The 19,953-nt window shown below is 44.9% G+C and overlaps 2 protein-coding genes across 3 annotated transcripts in view; one reads left to right on the top strand and one right to left on the bottom strand.

Moving 5' to 3' along the window:
- GK5 (glycerol kinase 5) overlaps positions 1-347 on the bottom strand; it is a 77,473-nt gene extending 77,126 nt beyond the window's left edge. The window contains exon 1 of the mRNA XM_044288637.1: positions 101-347. Coding sequence (XP_044144572.1) covers positions 101-223 — 123 coding nt within the window. The 5' untranslated portion in view covers positions 224-347. The remainder of the gene's footprint in view (positions 1-100) is intronic.
- On the top strand, positions 259-19,237 carry RNF168 (ring finger protein 168). 2 transcript variants are annotated; one of them, XM_044288636.1, is made up of 7 exons: positions 259-377; positions 9,073-9,410; positions 9,515-9,591; positions 9,975-10,154; positions 10,419-10,543; positions 13,029-13,101; positions 16,778-19,237. In XM_044288636.1, exons 2-7 carry the CDS (start codon positions 9,098-9,100, stop codon positions 17,657-17,659), a joined length of 1,650 nt encoding a protein of 549 aa, XP_044144571.1. In that variant the 5' UTR covers positions 259-377; positions 9,073-9,097; the 3' UTR covers positions 17,660-19,237. The 2 variants fall into 2 exon arrangements, with proteins under 2 accessions (XP_044144571.1, XP_044144570.1); XM_044288635.1 differs by lacking the exon at positions 259-377 and adding an exon at positions 770-927.
- Positions 19,238-19,953: the final 716 nt, after the last annotated feature.

The raw sequence follows: 19,953 nt of genomic DNA, 5'->3' as shown, positions 1-19,953 counted from the left end.
ATACATTACACTTCACTTATGGGGCACCACAACCACTGCACGTCATCTGTGACAGTAGGGCACTGCCGATCCCCGCTCGGTCATTGCTTCCCCTGCATACCTTGTCCTCCGCGCTCCCACAAGTCTCTGCGGACGCGTTGTACACGTGACAACGTAAAATCGTGCTCCCGACGTCCACGGCCAGCACCAGCCGCTCCCGGCATCCGTTCCTGACAGACCCCATGATCAGGCGCACCGCCGCTCATTCAGCGGAGGCAGCAGAGATCTCCTGGGCGGAGCGGCCATAGGCGTTACCATGTCTACAGTGGGCGGGGCTTGCTGACACAAGAAGGAAGGCGGTGATTACTGGAGACGTCGGCCATTTTTACTACTGGCAGGTACGGGAGGCTTCACTAATAAGTATATTATATGACAGGGCGTGCATGTCATAAAGAATTAATAAACGATATTATACGTAGCGATAATGCCGAATACATTCCCTATTCTGGCCAATAAGGTTACGGATGGAAAATAAAACCAGAAACCTAACTGGTTGCCCACCATGTTTCCTCAGCAATAGGAGACACGCTCGTGTCCCTGTCTGTGTTAGCTTCAAGCCAGGAATTCAAGTTCAAGTCACGTGGGGTAAGGGAATGTGACGACGAGGTAAGGTTTTCTGACAGAACACCCGGTGTAGAAGTCAGGAGGTAGGGAAATCTCACGAGGTAGGGTAATGTAACGCTACACCGGCCTCTGGTATTGTCGAGTACTTTCCATGGTCTACGGGAAAATGGCGCCTTGGTCTGCAGTTTGTCCTCTAGCGGAAGCATTACCTGTCGTGGATTTGGCGGGTGTGTGGTGAGGAGATTTGGCTGGTGGTTTGTTTGGCGCCAGATTGGTGATCGTGAGGCGGCTGTACTGGGCGCCCCCAGCGGGTGTCAGCTGACGGTCAGTATAGCCGAGGACATCAGGGGGAGCTGGTTACTGGCAGCACCGGGCATGTATAGACACGTCTCCATCCTGACAGTATACTGACACATGGATGGATCAGTCACCTCAGTATATGAGGGGTTTGGGGCTGATGGTGAGGATGTGGCCCCAGTGTGTGATCCTATGTACCTGCACCAGTATCATACTGGAGATGTTACACTGCGCCACTCACTGGAACGCGGTGGTCAGGGGGTATTTACTTACAGTGTTACGCCAGTTTTTGGCATTAAAAAAAAGTTGCAAGACCCCGTTTTGTCTCACGGGTGTTTTTGTACCGTACTCGTCCCTTAGGAGTGACTGGGATGGGACACTGGGCACGACTTACTAACCTGGAAACAGCCTGGCAGCGGAGCGAAGACCACGCCAGTCAGGGTTGCGGTAGTTTTTCCTTGAGGGGCACAGACTGCTGGTGGTACACCTAATTTATGCCATGGCCTGAGCCTCATCGTAAGGATACTTTCACATCGGCGTTATTGCTGTCTGTATTGAGATCCGACAACAGCAAAACGGATCTGTTTAAATGATACAACCGGCTGCATCCGATCAGAACGGATCCGGTTGTATTATCTAAAAATGAACATGCCGGATCCTGTTTGTTTCCCAAGCCGGACACAAAAACGCTGCTTGCAGAACGTTTGTTCCGTTTTGTCCCCATTGAGAATCAATGGGGACAAAACTGAAGCGTTTTCCTCCAGTTTTGAGATCCTCTTCCAGATCTCAATACCGGAAAGGAAAACGCAGATGTGTGAAAGTAGCCTAAATACGGTGCCTTATCCTCCAGCACGGGGGAGGGAACCAAAGATTGGCGTAAAACGCCAGTCCACATGAATGCTTTTCACCACAAAATATACCGTCCAGGTTGAGGGCTCTTTCACACTTGCGTTGTTCTGTTCCAGCATAGAGTTCCGTCGTCGGGGCTCTATGCCGGAAGAATCCTGATCAGTTTTATCCTAATGCATTCTGAATGGAGAGAAATTCGTTCAGGATGCATCAGGATGTCTTCAGTTCCGGACCGGAACGTTTTTTGGCCGGAGAAAATACCACAGCATGCTGCGCTTTTTGCTCCGGCCAAAAATCCTGAACACTTGCCGCAAGGCCGGATCCGGAATGAATGCCCATTGAAAGGCATTAATCCGTATCCGGCCTTAAGCTAAACGTCGTTTTGGCGCATTACCGGATCCGACGTTTGGCTTTTTTTGAATGGTTACCATGGCTGCCGGGACGCTAAAGTCCTGTTTGCCATGGTAAAGTGTAGCGGGGAGCAGTATACTTACCATCCGTGCGGCTCCCGGGGCGCTCCAGAGTGACGTCAGGGCGCCCCACGCGCATGGATGACGTGATCGCATGGGGCGCTCTGACGTCATTCTGGAGCGCCCCGGGAGCCGCACGGACTGTAAGTATGCCGCTCCCCACTACTACTATGGCAACCAGGATTTTAATAGCGTCCTGGCTGCCATAGTAACACTGAACGCATTTTGAAGACGGATCCGTCTTCAAATGCTTTCAGTACACTTGCGTTTTTCCGGATCCGGCGTGTAATTCCGGCAAGTGGAGTACACGCCGGATCCGGACAACGCAAGTGTGAAAGAGCCCTAACCCATATGGATTGCGATTTGTTGGAGTTCATGATGCTCACAAAATGAACTTCTTGGATGTGACTTTGATTGGTACTCCAGGCCAGGTAATATGCACTCGGACTTATCGCAAACCCATATCTGGAAATACGGTACTAAGAGCCAACAGTCATCATCCACTCCATACAATAAAGGCCATTCCAGTGGGTGAGATGATCAGAACCAGGCGTAACTGTAGCGAAGATACACGAATAATCATTGATAGATTAAAGGAGAGAAGATACCCACTATGGATGACCCAAAGGGCAAAAAATATAGCAGAAAGAGAAAAAAAGGCATGATTTATTGTTTGGAACCCCCTTGACTCATAAAAAATCTAATAGAAAAGAAATGGATAAGAAAAAATATAGTGAAAACGGGGAGGAAAAAGAAAATGAGATCAAACCATGTTATAAAGATCAATCCTCCAATATTCCAACACTTGTGCTTACTTTTAGCAATCAATTTCCTTTGATAGAGAAAGCGGTTTCCAGATGTATCCCCATCCTGTATGAGGATCCGCAGCTATACAAAATACTGAGGGGAGGACATAGTGGTATCCAAAAGACCTATGTCACTGGCTGCCTCTCCATCTCCATCTCTTTTCAGTCAAAAATCGGAGGGACAATTGGGAACATGTTGGTTGCGATACATAGGCTTCACACGATGTGGCAATTCCCCATGTAAGGGCTCTTTCACATCTGCGTTATTGTCTTCCGGCATAGAGTTCCGTCGTCGGGGCTCTATGCCGGAAGAATACTGATCAGGATTATCCTAATGCATTCTGAATGGACAGTCCGTCCTTCAGGATGCATCAGGATGTCTTCCGTTCCGGAGCGGAACGTTTTTTGGCCGCAGCAAATAGCGCCGCAAGGCCGGATCCGGAATGAATGCCCATTGAAAGGCATTGATCCGGATCCGGCCTTAAGCTAAACGTTGTTTCGGCGCATTGCCGGATGTGACGTTTAGCTTTTTCTCAATGGTTACCATGGCTGCCGGGACGCTAAAGTCCTGGCAGCCATGGTAAAGTGTAGCGGGGAGCAGCATACTTACCATCCGTGCGGCTCCCGGTGCGCTCCAGAGTGACGTCAGGGCGCCCCAGGCGCATGGATGACGTGATCGCATGGATCACATGATCCATGCGCATGGGGCGCTCTGACGTCATTCTGGAGCGCCCCGGGAGCCGCACGGACTGTAAGTATACCGCTCCCCGCTCCTACTATGGCAACCAGGACTTTAATAGCGTCTTGGGTGCCATAGTAACACTGAAAGCACTTTGAAGACGGATCCGTCTTCAAATGCTTTCAGTACACTTGCGTTTTTCCGGATCCGGCGTGTAATTCCGGCAAGTGGAGTACACGCCGGATCCGGACAACGCAAGTGTGAAAGAGGCCTAAAGCTTGCAGTTATGTAACCCCCAAAAAATATTTTCAAGATTCTGATAGTACTAATAAATATCCGATCAAAACTTACATAAATTGCAACACATCAGGAATTGTCTACATCATTGAATGCAAAGATTGCCAGTTAATATATGTAGGATGTTCAACTAGAAAGTTCAAAGTAAGAATCCTGGAACATATCAATTATATAATAAATCCTGCATATGTAAACATCTCAAGTGCAGCAAAACACTTTATCACGGTCCATAATAGAAGCTTGTCATCATTCACAGCTTATGCCATAGAACGAGTGTTTCTGCCCACAAGAGGTGGAGACTTCAAAAAACTTGTAAACCAAAGAGAAGCCTTCTGGATTCTAAAACTGAAGTCCAGAAGCCCTGCAGGATTTAGGCCTCTTTCACACTTGCGTTGTCCAGATCCAGTGTGTACTCCACTTGCCGGAATTACACGCCGGATCCGGAAAAACGCAAGTGAACTGAAAGCATTTGAACACAGATCCGTCTTCAAAATGCGTTCAGTGTTACTATGGCAGCCAGGACGCTATTAAAGTCCTGGTTGCCATAGTAGTAGTGGGGAGCGGTATACTTACCGTCCGCGCGGCTCCCGGGGCGCTCCAGAATGACGTCAGAGCGCCCCATGCGCATGGATGACGTGCCATGCAATCACGTCATCCATGTGCGTGGGGCGCCCTGACGTCACTCTGAAGCGCCCCGGGAGCCGCACAGACGGTAAGTATGCTGCTCCCCGCTACACTTTACCATGGCTGCCAGGACTTTAGCATCCTGGCAGCCATGGTAACCATTCAGAAAAAGCTAAACGTTGGATCCGGCAATGCGCCGACCGACGTTTAGCTAAAGGCCGGATCCGGATCAATGCCTTTCAATGGGCATTAATTCCGGATCCGGCCTTGCGGCAAGTGTTCATGATTTTTGGCCGGAGCAAAAAGCGCAGCATGCTGCGGTATTTTCTCCGGCCCAAAAACGTTCCGGTCCGGAACTGAAGACATCCTGATGCATCCTGAACGGATTTCTCTCCATTCAGAATGCATTAGGATAATCCTGATCAGGATTCTTCCGGCATAGAGCCCCGACGACGGAACTCTATGCCAGAAGACAAGAACGCAGGTGTGAAAGAGCCCTAAACTTGAGAAAATAACTCATGTATATTTCTTAATAGAGAAATAATAATAATAATTACACCATGTTGCAACTTTAAGAAAACAAAAAAATGTATTGTATAGCCTGAATGAACAGAACTAGATTGCAGTCAGCAAGTATTGAGGAGTGTTCAGATGGAGCGTTTTTTCTGCTGCTCACTTACAATTATGTTTATTCACTTATTTATATATTTATTATCAATGCTATGTTACTGCTCATTTTTGCTGGGTCTAATGTCATAAAATGTCTGTTCATAGCGGCTCATGTCAGATTTTAAACTTGTTTGGTGCATTAAAATTTCTGCTAGCACTTTTTGATTACAACACCTGGGATGGTTTGCACCGCCCAGCTAGTTCAAGGGGGGGGGGGATTTTTTATGTTCACACACACACATATATATATATATATATATATATATATATATATATATATATATATATATATATATATATATATATACTTCCTTAGAAATTTATTGTGAAGGTCATGATTAAGAACCACCTGGTTCGAAACTGGTTGTACTTTGAGAATTTTTTACTGCTGTACACTTGGTTTGTGGAATAAACATCGCTAAGCACGAATAATCGAGGTGCTGGATATTTTCCTTTCAAGTTGATGTAAGTATGTCAGTATCTGCAGATAAGGGAAGAGACCCTGACGCTTTCTATTAGGCCTCTTTCACACGGGCGTCAGTTTTTTTGCCCGGATAAGAGGCGGGAAAATGCGCGATTTTTCCACGCGAGTGCAAAACATTGTCATGCGTTTTGCACTCGCGTGAGAGAAATCTCGCATGTTTGGTACCCAAACCCGAACTTCGCTTGGGATTGATGTTCTGAAGATTGCTATTATTTTCCCTTATAACATGGTTATGAGGGAAAATAATAGCATTCTGAATACAGAATGCATAGTATAATAGTGCTGGAGGGGTTAAAAATAAATAAAAAAAAGTTAACTCACCTTCTCCTCTTGATCGCGTAGTTCCCGGTCGGTCTCTTCTTTAGCTGTGGGCTAAAGGACCTGTGGTGCTGTCAGATGGAGCATGTGATCTGACGTCACCACAGGTCCTTTAGCCCACAGCTAAAGAAGAGACTGACCGGGAACTACGCGATCAAGAGGAGAAGGTGAGTTAACTTTTTTTTTTTTTTTTTTTTTTTTTTTACCCTTCCAGCACTATTGTACTATGCATTCTGTATTCAGAATGCTATTATTTTCCCTTATAACCATGTTATAAGGGAAAATAATACAGTGAATAGACTGTCACCTAGCAACCATGCGTGAAAATTGCATAGCATCCGCACTTGCTGGCGGATGCTATGCGATTTTCACGCACCCCATTCACTTCTATGGGGCCTGCGTCGCGTGAAAATCGCACAATATAGCGCATGCTGCGATTTTCACTCAACGCACAAGTGATGCGTGAAAATCACTGCTCATGTGCACAGCCCCATAGAAATGAATGGGTCAGGATTCAGTGCAAGTGCAATACGTTCACCGCACGCATCGCACCCGCGCGGAAAACTCGCCCGTGTGAAAGGGGCCTTATAGTTGCAGCCATGTGCAGTCCGCAAATTGCGGGACGCACACAGGTGGTATCCGTGTTTTGCGCATATGCAAAAATCTGCAGTGGTGTGAATGTGGCCTTAGTGGAACCTAAACAGAGATCAGATGTGCTGGAAAGATCTGCTCCTGTCCTGGGTTTTGACCAGCACCTGGTTTTGGCCGACAGTCACTGACGGAAATCACTGAGCAAACACTGTGCGGTTATGGCCTAAAGAGATTTTAGAAAGGCTGTGTGCGGATGTGTAGTGGCCTGGAGAACCTACGGGGGGCATATTAACAGAGCACCGTCAGCAAGGTGGTGGTGGCGGCGGCCACATGATGTACCCAACCAACCCCGGTCCCTGTGTGTCACTAAGATACCTGAGATTCTGCTGCCTTATCTGCGCCTGCGCAGTAGGGGCACAACTGGGAAGGCGATGACGTGGGTACATCATGTGAGCACTGCCACCTTGGACCTGTTGATCTGTTTACATCCTGCACACGGGGGGCTTCTACAGAAATGCTGGGGTACGCAGTGGGCCTTCACAGGGTTTCACTTTCCATTATACATCAATATACAGTGACAGTGGTCACATTAAATGGGTTCTATTATTTATTATACTGGTCCAGGGGGGCTTCTCCGGCATTGTATTACAACATCCTCTTATTATTTTATTATGGAACATGTCAGAGCCCCCCCCCCCTCTGCCGGGTGCTGGGCGCAGAGCTCGCCCTTAATGCCTGTTGTTCATTATTCTTGCTGCTCAGCGTTAGGGTACTCTCACACTTGCGTCAGAGGATTCTGACAGGCAGTTCCGTCACCGGAAAGGCCCGCCGGAGCCGGCAATCTGGACGCAAACTGATGGCAGATCCGTCTGACTAATGCATGGAAATACCAGATCTGTCTCTCTCCAGTGTCATCCAGAAAAAAACGGATCTGGTATTTTTATTTTTTGCATTTTTAAAGGTCTGTGCATGCGCAGACCAGAAAACCGGATCCGTTTTGCCGGAACACTTAATGCCGGCACTAATACATTTCAATGGAAATTAATGCCGGATCCGGCATTCCGGCAAGTGTTCAGGATTTTTGTCCGGAGGTAAAACTGCAGCATGGTGTGGTATTTTCTCCAGCCAAAAAACGTAAGAGGGACTGAACTGATGAATCCTGAACGGATTGCTCTCCATTCAGAATGCATTAGGATAAAACTGATCAGTTATTTTCCGGTATTGAGCCCCTATGACGGAACTCAATGCCGGAAAAGAATAACGCTAGTGTGAAAGTAGCCTTAGCTGTGAAGTGTGCGGCCTGACAGTATAGGTGGGTGATCTGGCTCTTCAGGCTCTAATCGTTCAACTAGTATAAGGCTGGGTTCACACAAGCATAAGATGGTCCTGTTTTCCTCCTGTATTACTCCTGTGTGTTACAGTCTGACTGAGTGTTTAATTGACCCAAACAGTCAGCATTATAGGGATCTATGAGTTTGGGTCGGGTCTGCTGTCGCAGAATACAGCTTTGTGCATTTGGCCACTGGTGAAAGCAGCCAGCTGTCAGATGCTTGTAAGGGCCCATGCACGTAAGTGTGTGTGCCCCGTGCCCGTACTGCAGTCTGCAATATAGGGCCACCTGCTATATGCAGGCTGTACTGCGTATGCAATCCTCAAGATGTGGTGCAGACGTATCTTGCTGATCACTGACCCGTTTAAGTGAATGGGTCCGAAAACGGCGTGCGCTCAGATGGTACCTGTACATTGTGGACCGCTATTTGCGGTCTGCAAAACTGGCAGAGGGCACACGCGCTGATGTGCATGAGCCCTAACACAGGAACAGAGGACTGAGTTGCTAGGACCAAATTGCTGCTAGACCTGGAGGAAGAGTTTTTTTTCCAGCCAAAGGCTACGTCCAGGAGTGACTGAAATGCTATGAATTTCCCATTTGGGATTTTCATTTGTACGGTACCAGCAAAGTGGATGAGGATTTTAAGAAATGTCATCCACGTGCTGCATACTAAACGAGTGTGTGTTGACCCGCAGTGTGGATTTCAGATCTGTAACATGTCCATTTCTGCTCCAAATTTAACCCTGTGCAGTGGAGAGCTTTTCGCTGTATTTTCAGAGACCTGTGGTCATAGTTTTTAGGCTGTCTGCACACAAAACGGGTAATCTACATTATATTAGCCACAGATCCACACAAAAAAACATTCTTCAGATTTTAAAAACTGCACCGCAGGTCAACGTCAGCATTTGCACAATACGCACTGTGTACATGACATCTGGCAAATCTCGCTCACTGCGCTAGGACAGTATTACACTGCAGATTTTCTGCACAAAATTACAGTAGCCTTCGTGTTCGGCTTGTAGGTGCGTTTCCTGATTCATGCCATCTATCCGCAGATGATGATCACTCTTTAAGGCCAGCATGTCGAAGAAAAGAAAATATCCCCTGTCACGCCCTGAATGCATCTGTGGCATCTGTCGGGAGATACTTCTGGAGCCAGTGACGCTGCCATGCGATCACACCTTGTGCCACCCATGCTTCCGGCAAACTGTAGAAAAAGCTAGCTTGTGTTGTCCTTATTGTCGGCATAGAGTTTCCAACTGGGCACGTAAAAATGCCCGCTCCGGGACTCTGGTGGATAAGGAGCTGTGGGAAATCATCCAGCGTCAGTACCCAGAGGAGTGTGAGCGCCGCGCCCGTGGACTGGACTCTGTAGAAGATGACTTTGAAGATGGTAAGACCAGTAGAACATTTATGTATGTATATGTGTCTAATGTCTGCTGGCTCTTCACTGTGAAGCCGGATCCCATTTTTATCAAACTTGTTTCCCCACTTTAGGTTTTATCTCCTATCCAGCACCTCTTATATGCAAACCTGGAGAAATCCGACAGGAATATGAGGCTGAAATTACAAAGGTAAGGATTTCCTAACAAGGGAGCTGGTTTAAAGGGAGCCCGTCACCAACCTGTTGTATTCTGTACTTGAAGCAATTATTCAGTCATATGAGTTCAGTAACTTATACTGCAGCTGTCCTAAATGTTATATGTGTTTAAATGGGTTGTCCTGCCATATGTATTCATGACCTATCCTCAGGATAATGTGTAAGGCAGACTGCATGGCTAGAGGCTGGATTTTATACACCTGTGGTAATAGGACTGAATGAAACCTGAATCCAGTGATTTAGAGGTGTCTCACAATAGTTTTCTCCATATAGTGCATCATCATAGGTATGCCATAAGTGTATTTGAAGGAACACCCTTTTCAATGTAATCTTTTTCATTTGCACATATCTTCTTAGATTGAAGCTGAGCGACTTAGCAGAGAAGAGGAAGAACGTAAGAAAAGTGAAGAGTATATTCGTAGACTGTTAGCTGAGGAAGAGGAGGAACAACGGTTACATCAGGAACGTGCGCAGAGGCAGTTGGAAGATCAGCTAAAGCGAGATGAAGAGTTGGCTCGGATGCTAAACACTAATATGGTAAGTTAAATGTTCCGCCTTTTGACTTGGTGACGTTTATGATCTAGTGGCCAAATCTCTACCAAAATATGCAATCAGCATCAGGAACTGTAGCACCAGACTAACAATGCCCTCTGATATAGTGGAGCTCATGATGAGAGTGTAGTCCAACTTGAAAAGTTGAGTTTCTAATTAGAATGTAAAGCGGAAGGGAACGTGAGCTGTTGGAAGGAAATGGGTAACGATGCAATAATACAAGTTTTGCATTTTTTTTTCATCTTCTAGAATGAGTCCTTTACATCTGACCAGTCATCCATTATTGAGGTACCCGTAGCTTCCAAGCAGACTCCTAGCTCAAAGTCATCCAAAAATGTGAAGGCCAAACCAAAACCATCTGGAGACATTGAAAGGTGAGGACTGCTAGTTACTAATGACACTTGGCTAACCTCAAAATGTGGAGAAAAAAAACCTGATAAACAGGTGAATGTTTCCATATCTCCCATTAGGCACTCCGCAGTGGTTAAAATCCACCCACGCCCCGCCTGATTCTCTTTTTAGTGGAACACGCTATAGATATTGAGCAGGGGATGTGCAGTTCTACATTTAAAGGAATGGTGTTGTGATCACTACAACAGTATACGTAGAAAGTAGTGATTCCTTTAGAAGCTCTCCTGACATGTCTGTTTTATTAAGTACTTAAATCCCCACAAAATAACAATTCTAGAGCATAGAACAGGGGTAGGCAACCTCTGGCACTCCAGATGTTGTAGAACTACAACTCCCAGCATGCATACTTACTCTGCTAATTTCTAAACTCCTATAAAAATGAATGGAGCATGCTGGATATTGTAGTTTCACAGCAGCTGGAGTGCCGAATGTTGCTGACCCCAGGCATAGAACTTTCTTTGCTACTTGCAGTTTCCCTGTAATTCCTCCTCAATATTTATGAATGAATTGACTATTGGTTGTCACCCTTTCTGTACCTTTTTTTGAGCTAGTTAGTTTTGAAGACAGCAGCACAATCTTCATAAAATAAGGGTGTTTTCACTTTATTTATTTTTTTGTAAAAAACAAACTAACAAAAAACTGGTGAGTGTGAAGAAAAAAGTTTTACTAAAATCCCACCTCAAAATATCCTTTCAAAGAAGTCAGAATTTCATGGCATTTTTTTAACAAGCCAAAAAGCCCAGAAAAAGATGTGTGGCAGCAACCTAAGGCCTCATGCACACGACCGTGCCTATTTTTGTGGTCCGCGGACCCGCAAAAGACGGAACGGGCGGCCCATTGTAGAAATGCCTATTCTTGTCCGCAAAACGGACAAGAATAGGACATGGTCTATATTTTTTTTGCGGGGTAACGGAACGGAGCAACAGGTCCGGTGTGCACTCCGGTGTGCTGTCCGCATCTTTTGCGGCCCCATTGAAGTGAATGGGTCCACACCTGAGACGCAAAAACTGCGGCTCGGATGCGGACCCGGACAACGGTCGTGTGCATGAGGCCTAAAACTGAGTTATTCCACACGAGTGTCCGTGCAACATTTCGGCTGCTTACAGATAACCATTAACTTTGTTATTCAGGTCTCATTCACTTGACTGTATTTTCGATCAGCATTCGATACACGTTGAAGATGCAGACTGCATGAGGTCCCATCCATCCATGTACTGTCTGTGGCTATGACCTATCCTCAGAATCTAGGATCGGCTGTTCCCTGCAGCCTTCGGAACTAGCTTTACTGATCCGGAAGCACTGCTCCATTCATAGTGTAGTGACTGTGCCAAATGACTGCAGATCAGCCCCCATTTAAGTGGGATATATTTTTATACCATGGACCAATCCACTGCAAAATCATTTCACCCTTTACAATTCAGGGTGGACCTGTACTTGTCATAAAATCGCACTACTTATGACTCCATCCTAAGCAGATGTATGGTGTCATTTATTTAAAGGCTATGAACATCTTTGGCAATTGTTTTTAGTTTATTACATTCTACTCATATTAGAAAATCTTTTTTTCAATTAGTCTTTTTTTAAAATAATTTCAGCAGTTGGTGTGCTGAACTTCGGTCTATTTGCAGAATGTTGATTTCTGTTTAGTCTGAGTTCAGTCAGATTGAAGGCTCATGTATGGCTATTATCTCTAATCTCCTGACCTCATAAACACTAGTTTAAGCCATATTCTTACCAGTTTGATAACCGTTTACGGCTACTTTCACACTTATGCTTTGCCTTTCTGCTATTGAGATCCATCATAAGATCTAAATAGCGGGGAAAAACGCTTCTGCTTTGTCCCCATTCATTGTCAATAGGGACAAAACTAAACAAAACAGAATGCCTCCCGTTTAGTTGCGTCCCCATCGCTGACAGAATACTGCTGCAAGCAGCGTTTTTTTGTCTGAAGTGGTGCAGAGCAAAACGGATCCGTCCTAACACACAACGTAAGTCAATGTGGACAGATCAGTTTTCTCTGGTACAATAGAAAACTGATCCATTCCCCATTGACTTTCAGTGGAGTTCAGTTTATATCAGTCTTGGCTGTATAAGACCTAATACAACCGGATCCATTCATAACGGATGCAGGGGGTTGTATTATCAGAACGGAAGCGTTTTTACTGATCCATGACTGATCCTGCAACAACACTAATGTGAAAGTAGCCTAATGAGTGTTTGAAGTCATGAGATCAGTGATAAGAGCTCTAAAGGAGCCGGCACCTGATGGGACTAAGCAGAAAGTGACAGTCTGCAAAAAGATTAAAATTTTACCCCTATATCACAAAAACTGCTAAAATTCATTAAAAAATGGCCCCAAAGGTGTTCGTAGCCTTTAAGGTTAATTAATTAACTTTGTATTCTACAGTGACCTGTTTATAACCTTGTTGCGTTGCCTTGCCTCTACAGATTTCTATCCCCTAAAGTTAATGAAAGCATTCATATTAGAAGCTCTGCTCAAATCAGGAGCGAAGATTTAAAGGTAAACACATTTTGGTAGGGCCCTATTACACAGGCAGAGCAGACAATTGTCAGGAGGGAAGCGGCCCTGCTTGCTGGAGGAGGAGACTGCTGTGATTACATGCAGCGTACTCCCCAGTATAGGGATGAGCAATTGCTAATGTACAGTCAGGTCCATAAATATTCGGACATTGACACAATTCTAACATTTTTGGCTCTATTTACCACCACAATGGATTTGAAACAAACAAGATGTGCTTTGACTGTCAGCTTTAATTTGAGGGTATTTACATCCAAACCAGGTGAACGGTGTAGGAATTACAACAGTTTGCATATGTGCCTCCCACTTGTTAAGGGACCAAAAGTAATAGGACAATCGGCTTCTCAGCTGTTCCATGGCCAGGTGTGTGTTATTCCCTCATTATCCCAATTACAATGAGCAGATAAAAGGTCCAGAGTTAATTTCAAGTGTGCTATTTGCATTTGGAATCTGTTGCTGTCAACTCTCAAGAAGAGATCCAAAGAGCTGTCACTATCAGTGAAGCAAGCCATCATTAGGCTGAAAAACTAAACAAACCCATCATAGATATAGCAAAAACATTAGACGTGACCGAAACAACTGTTTTGAACATTCTTGTAAAGAAGGAATGCACCGGTGAGCTCAGCAACACCAAAAGACCCAGAAGACCACGGAAAACAACTGTGGTGGATGACCGAAGAATTCTTTCCCTGGTGAACAAAACACCCTTCACAACAGTTGGCCAGATCAAGAACACTCTCCAGGAGGTAGGTGCATGTGTGTCAAAGTCAACAATCAAGAGAAGACTTCACCAGTGAATACAGAGGGTTCACCACAAGATGTAAACCATTGGTGAGCCTCAAAAACAGGAAGGTCAGATTAGAGTTTGCCAAACGACATCTAAAAAAGCCTTCACAGTTCTGGAACAACATCCTATAGACAGATGAGACCAAGATCAACTTGTACCAGAGTGATGAGAAGAGTATGGAGAAGGAAAGGAACTTCTCATGATCCTAAGCATACCACCTCATCAGTGAAGCATGGTTGTGGTAGTGTCATGGCATGGGCATGTATGGCTGCCAATGGAACTGGTTCTCTTGTATTTATTGATGATGTGACTGCTGACAAAAGCAGCAGGATGAATTCTGAAGTGTTTCAGGCAATATTATCTGCTCATATTCAGCCAAATGCTTCAGAACTCATTGGGCGGCGCTTCACAGTGCAGATGGACAATGACCCAAAAGAAACCAAAGAGTTTTTTTTAAGGGAAAGAAGTGGAATGTTATGCAATGGCCAAGTCAACCACCTGCCCTGAATCTGATTGAGCATTTCACTTGCTGAAGACAAAACTGAAGGGAAAATGCCCCAAGAACAAGCAGGAACAGAAGACAGTTGCAGTAGAGGCCTGGCAGAGCATCACCAGGGATGAAACCCAGCGCCTGGAGATGTCTATGCGTTCCAGACTTCAGACTGTAATTGACTGCAAAGGATTTGCAACCAAGTATTAAAAAGTGAAAGTTTGATTTATGATTATTATTCTGTCCCATTACTTTTGGTCACTTAACAAGTGGGAGGGACATATGCAAACTGTTGTAATTCCTACACCGCTCACCTGATTTTGATGTAAATACCATCAAATTAAAGCTGACAGTCTGCAGGTAAAGCACATCTTGTTTGTTTCATTTAAAATCCATTGTGGTGGTGTATAGAGCCCAAAATGTTAGGATTGTGTCGATTTCCCAATATTTATGGACCTGACTATCTCTCATCCCTATACTGTCTCACTGTTTGCCTGCAGCACAGTGCCTATTACACAGCCTAATCAGCCGCTGGCAAACCAGGATTATTTTACATGTTAAGAGATCCCGATTACCCGATGAATGAGCTCGTTCGGCTGCAGTATTACACTACAAGATGATCGCTAATGAGTGTTCTTACGAACGCTCATTAGCGATCATCTTAACAATAATTTGCAGGTGTAATTGGGCCTTTTAGGAGTAATGGTTTCAATGACTGCGAATAAAACAAGTGTTTCTGTTTTTCTCATTCTAATTGTTAATGTCCTGAACGTGTTTACCAAAACTAACACATTGTCCTGCGTTAAAAGTTAGAGGCGTACGTATTTAGTTCTTTCTGGTGCAATAGTGGGCTAGACAGTGATGGGCTTATAGTCTGCCTGGCTTCTATTTTTACCGTGATAGAATGTTTCAATTATTTTCAGTCTTTATGAAACAATATTTGAGCTCCGAACAAAGGTTAAAGGGGTATTCCGGTTACTATAAATATAACTTATGTTTTAGACTAATTCATCATAAATAATTAAATGGGACATGGTGTCAAAAAACCAGTCCAGCAAAATCTGCCTTCCAAAAACCGTATGGCATTCCTTTCGTTCTGCGCCCTGCCATGTGCCCGTACAGCGGTTTACGACCACATATGGTGTGTTTCTGTAAACTACAGTATCAGGGCCATAAATATTGAGTTTTGTTTGGCTGTTAACCCTTGCTTTGTAACTGGAAAAAAAAATATTAAAATGGGACAAAAAAGTGAAATTTTGAAATTGGATCTCTATTTTCCATTAATTCTTGTGGAACACCTAAAGGGTTAACAACGTTTGTAAAATCCGTTTTGAGAACCTTGAGGGGTGTAGTTTCTAGAATGGGGTCATTTGGGTGGTTTCTTTTATGTAAGCCTCACAAAGTGACTTCAGACCTGAACTGGTCCTTGAAAAGTGAGTTTTTGAAAATGTCAGAAAAATTTCAAGATTTGCTTCTAAGCCTTGTAACATCCCCAAAAAATTAAATGTAATTCCCCAAATTATCCAAACATGAAGTAGACATATGGGGAATGTAAAGTAATAACTATTTTTTGAGGTATTACTATCTATTATAAAAGTAGAGAAATTAATACTTAAAAATGTGCAAGTTTTTAAAAAAATTGGTAAATCTGGTATTTTTTTTATAAATAATTTATTTTTTTACTCTATTTTGCCAGTGTCATGAAGCACAATATGTGACGAAAAAACAATTTCAGAATGGTCTGGATAAGTCAAAGTGTTTTAAAGTTATCACCACATAAAGTGACACTGGTCAGATTTGCAAAAAATGGCCTGGTCCTTAAGGTGAAAATGAGTCCGGTCTCTAAGGGGTTAAAGGGGTTATCCCATGATTAATGTAATAAATGAAATCGGACATTATATAGGAGATGACAATCTCTTTATAACAAAGCTAGAACCAGCCCTGTACCTCACATGGATCCAGAGATCTCCTCATTCATTGCTCTGCTAGATTTATATCAAGCTGACAGCTCGGGGGGCGTGTCTCAGCTCTCCCCATCACAACTCGGGGGGGGGGGGGGGGGGCGTGTCTCAGCTCTCCCCATCACAGCTGGGGGGGGGGCGTGTCTCAGCTCTCCCCATCACAGCTCGGGGGGGGGGGGGGGGGCGTGTCTCAGCTCTCCCCATCACAGCTCGGGGGGAGGGGGAAATACCCCTTTAATGTCCACTCAACCTGTCACTGGTTGTAGCAGGGGCCCATGTTAGCTCAAGTTTTCCTGTGTGTGAAGACTGGACCAGGAAGTAGTTTTTTAATCTGGCTAGTACAGAATGAAGATCCTGATGTGTTGTGTGATCGTCAGGTTTGTGTTTGCAATTTTCACTCATCTGTTCCTGTCTTTTCAGCATCTTAATTCCACCTTGCGAAGTAATGGAAGTGTGTTGGACTCGGATGAAGACTCCATGCCATCTCTATCTCCTCAATTCAGTTTTTCTGTAAATGGCAGAAAAATGCACGCTTCTGACACAGAGCTGCCTATACCTTGTCTATCGAAATACTCACCTATTGATGCAGCCCAAAGCGACCTGCATTTGGCAAGTTCCTCTGAGGGTTTGACTGCTAAACTCAGTTCAAGAAATAAGACCCCATCAGACATGGCTGCTGTAAACATCTCTCCACCAATGTCTTCCAGTGATCAAGGTGACGGTGGGTGGTGGAGCTCTTCAGAATCCAGCAATGTTACCAGTACTCCTGACCAGTGGATTAAAACAGCTAAACGAACCCTAGAGTCCCCTGTAGATGGCGACAGCCATGTAACCGAAAAGCGACAGAAGGTTTCTTGCTTGGAGAACAACTCTGTTGCAGAGTTATATACAGAGAGAATAAAGGAACAGGAAGAGGCGCTTATTCAAAGGAAGCTTCAGGAAGAACAGGACAGGATGATGGCACTGAAGCTGCAGAAGCTGTTAGACAAAGAAGAAAGCAGGGTGAGCAGGCACAAAGGATCCCCGGATGAGTACAAGCTGCGGCCAAAGAGAACAAGCCAGCAACAAGAAACATCAGACACTACGCCTCAGAAAAAGTCACAATTTAATGACGGCAAAGCGGAGAGCCCTGGAAGTGAGGACACCTCAGATGAAAATAAAAAACCCCCAAAAAAATCTGTGCAGCGGAATAGAGTAGGACACTCGTCAAGAACACAACTATCTGAAGGCCTCAAAGTCTTGAGGCCAAGTAATAAGCAGCAAACAATACTGGACATGTTTCAAAAGTCGGCTGGAAAGTGAAGCCATAAGTGCCTGTTATATTCGTTTTATGGATACTGCTGATTTCTCTCTCAGGTTGCTGCATTCAGATTGTTGCCTCTGGTTATAACGTTAAAGGGATTTTGCCATCACATACAATGGGGGCAAATTGCTAGGATATGCCCCCATGGTCTGATAGGTGCAGGTCTGGGCCCCACCTCTGGGACCCGCACCTGCAACGAGAACTGAGCGGGGAAATTAATGGAGGGTGCACTGCACTGGCTCAGCTATTTGTCTGCCCCATAGAAATGACTGGTAGCAGGGGCAGCACGTGCGGGGTGCGCTACCATTCACTTGTATGGGAGCAGCGCTTGGTGGTGGATGGAGTCCTCCAACCACAGCTCCCCCTACTCTTTTCTCTTTGTAGGTGCGGGTCCCTCCTCTGGGACAATGAGGGGCATATCATGGAGATATGCCCCCATTGTATGTGATGGGAATATTCCTTTAAGGATTTCATAGCATTGAAATTACTTTCTGTTCCTGTTTTTGTATTGGGTTTTAATTCACATATATGGCAACTGATGCCCTTGTGATTCTTGGCACCAACCAGAGCCATAATGTTATCACCTGTGGGGATCAGAGTGGTTTTGTATGTGAGAAGAGTAGAAATAGGTTGAACTCCGAGACCTTAACGTTCTCACTGTTTAAAGAGGTTGTCCCATCAGATGATCACCCCAGGTCCTGTAGAAAGACACTGATGCTGTAGGCAAATGTGGGATTACAGGGTGGCTATTCAGATAAATGTCCATCCCCATGTAATACAAGGACAGCTCGAGTTTAGGAGTTTCTCCTACAGTTTGTCTTTGGGTTCGGAAGAGGAACCCCTCCTCTATAATGTCCAATAGACCATATAAATAGGGGTTGTTTTGCTGAGATGACCTATTAAAAGCAAATCCGTCACCACAAAATGCTGTGTGATAAACAGGCGGAGCAGGAGAAGCTGGGAAGATTTATATATAGTTTTATGGGAAAAAGATTCAGTGTAAGTTAAAAAATATTATAAAAGATATCTGTACAATGTCATCTATTTGTTCTTTTCTTTATTTCGTGTCCACTGGGGTGGTCGCACGTTCTCAGTTTAAATCTTCAACTGTCACCATCTCACATGGATCCAGAGATTTCCCCATTCATTGCTCCAATTGTTAGATTGCTAGATTTATTTCACGCTGACAGCTCTGGGGTGTGTCCTTTCTGCTGCAGCTCTTTCCCTGTAACTGCAACAGCTTCTAACAGAAGATGCCGGGAAATGCAGCCATCACACGGGGCTGGTTTCCCAGACTGAACGCTCTGGTGTGAAACTGGCCTTACACAAAGAATGGTATCCTCCTGTTCTATAACATGCTGCCTACAGATTGTACTGCATTCTTGACGACAAGTTCTGTTCATGACCTTGTAATGCATGTTGCCTTCAGGATTTTTATTTAATCTATTCTGTTCAATTTCCATATTTCATTACTGTTTATTAATTGTACCGGTTATAAGACATGATGTAATGGATGTATCTCGGTAGCTTCATTAAACCGTTCCACGTGGTTCATTTTGGATATTTGCAAGCAATAATTCTCAGTCTTAAAGTGGAATATTATTAAAGGATTTTTTTTTTTTTTTTGCTTAATTTATTTGTAGTTGGCTGTAAACTTGAACAGGGCTGTACAGCATGGAGTTGGTCACTGATCAACCTCTGTCCAGCAGACATGAACGGGGGGGGGGGTCTTCCTGCTGATGTGACTGCTTCGGATCATATGTTGTGAAGCTGACCTGCGCTATGTAATGCACATAGACTAGTGCATCTTAAAAATTTGAATATCATCAAAAAAGTGAAATTTCCCATATCATCACCATAACGGCCACAAGGAGATTGACCCATGACCTCCTGAAAAGAGGTTAAATTGCCCCTCCCACCACCACACCTCAGTGTTCCTGTCCCCACTGTGGCCAGGGTCAGAAGAGTCTCCCTGCGGTCGTCCCTGGGAAATCGTCTTTTTTATTTTTTCCTTCTCGAGGACGGTCTCCTGGTTACCTGAAGCTCATTGGAGCTCCCCCAGTCTGCCGGCGGCTGTGTGCTTATGCTTGGCTGGGGGGGGTATCGGGAGGACTCGCTCCGGCTGGTTGGGAGCCTGCTCCCGGGCCGCAATCTTCCTCCTCCCCTGTGGGTCAGGCTGGTAGCGGCCTGCGTGTGCGCACGCCGACGTCGGTGACGTCACTTCTGGGTTCGGTCATGTGATGCAACCCGGAAGTAAAGCGCAGGAGGACAGAGCAGTTTGAATAAAAGGCGG

The sequence above is a fragment of the Bufo gargarizans genome, chromosome 4 (genome assembly GCF_014858855.1).
Source record: "Bufo gargarizans isolate SCDJY-AF-19 chromosome 4, ASM1485885v1, whole genome shotgun sequence".
Lineage (NCBI taxonomy): Eukaryota > Metazoa > Chordata > Amphibia > Anura > Bufonidae > Bufo > Bufo gargarizans.
The sequence above is the reverse complement of the archived record's forward strand: the minus strand, read 5'-3'. Positions and strand labels throughout refer to the sequence as shown.

What these genes read in the sequence shown, in the direction of transcription:
- RNF168 (XM_044288636.1), top strand. Translation starts at nt 9,098, where the DNA reads ATGTCGAAGAAAAGAAAATATCCCCTGTCACGCCCTGAATGCATCTGT. An exon ending in AGAAGATGACTTTGAAGATG is followed by an intron (nt 9,411 to 9,514) that starts GTAAGACCAGTA and finishes TCCCCACTTTAG; the next exon opens with GTTTTATCTCCTATCCAGCA. An exon ending in TCAGGAGCGAAGATTTAAAG is followed by an intron (nt 13,102 to 16,777) that starts GTAAACACATTT and finishes CTGTCTTTTCAG; the next exon opens with CATCTTAATTCCACCTTGCG.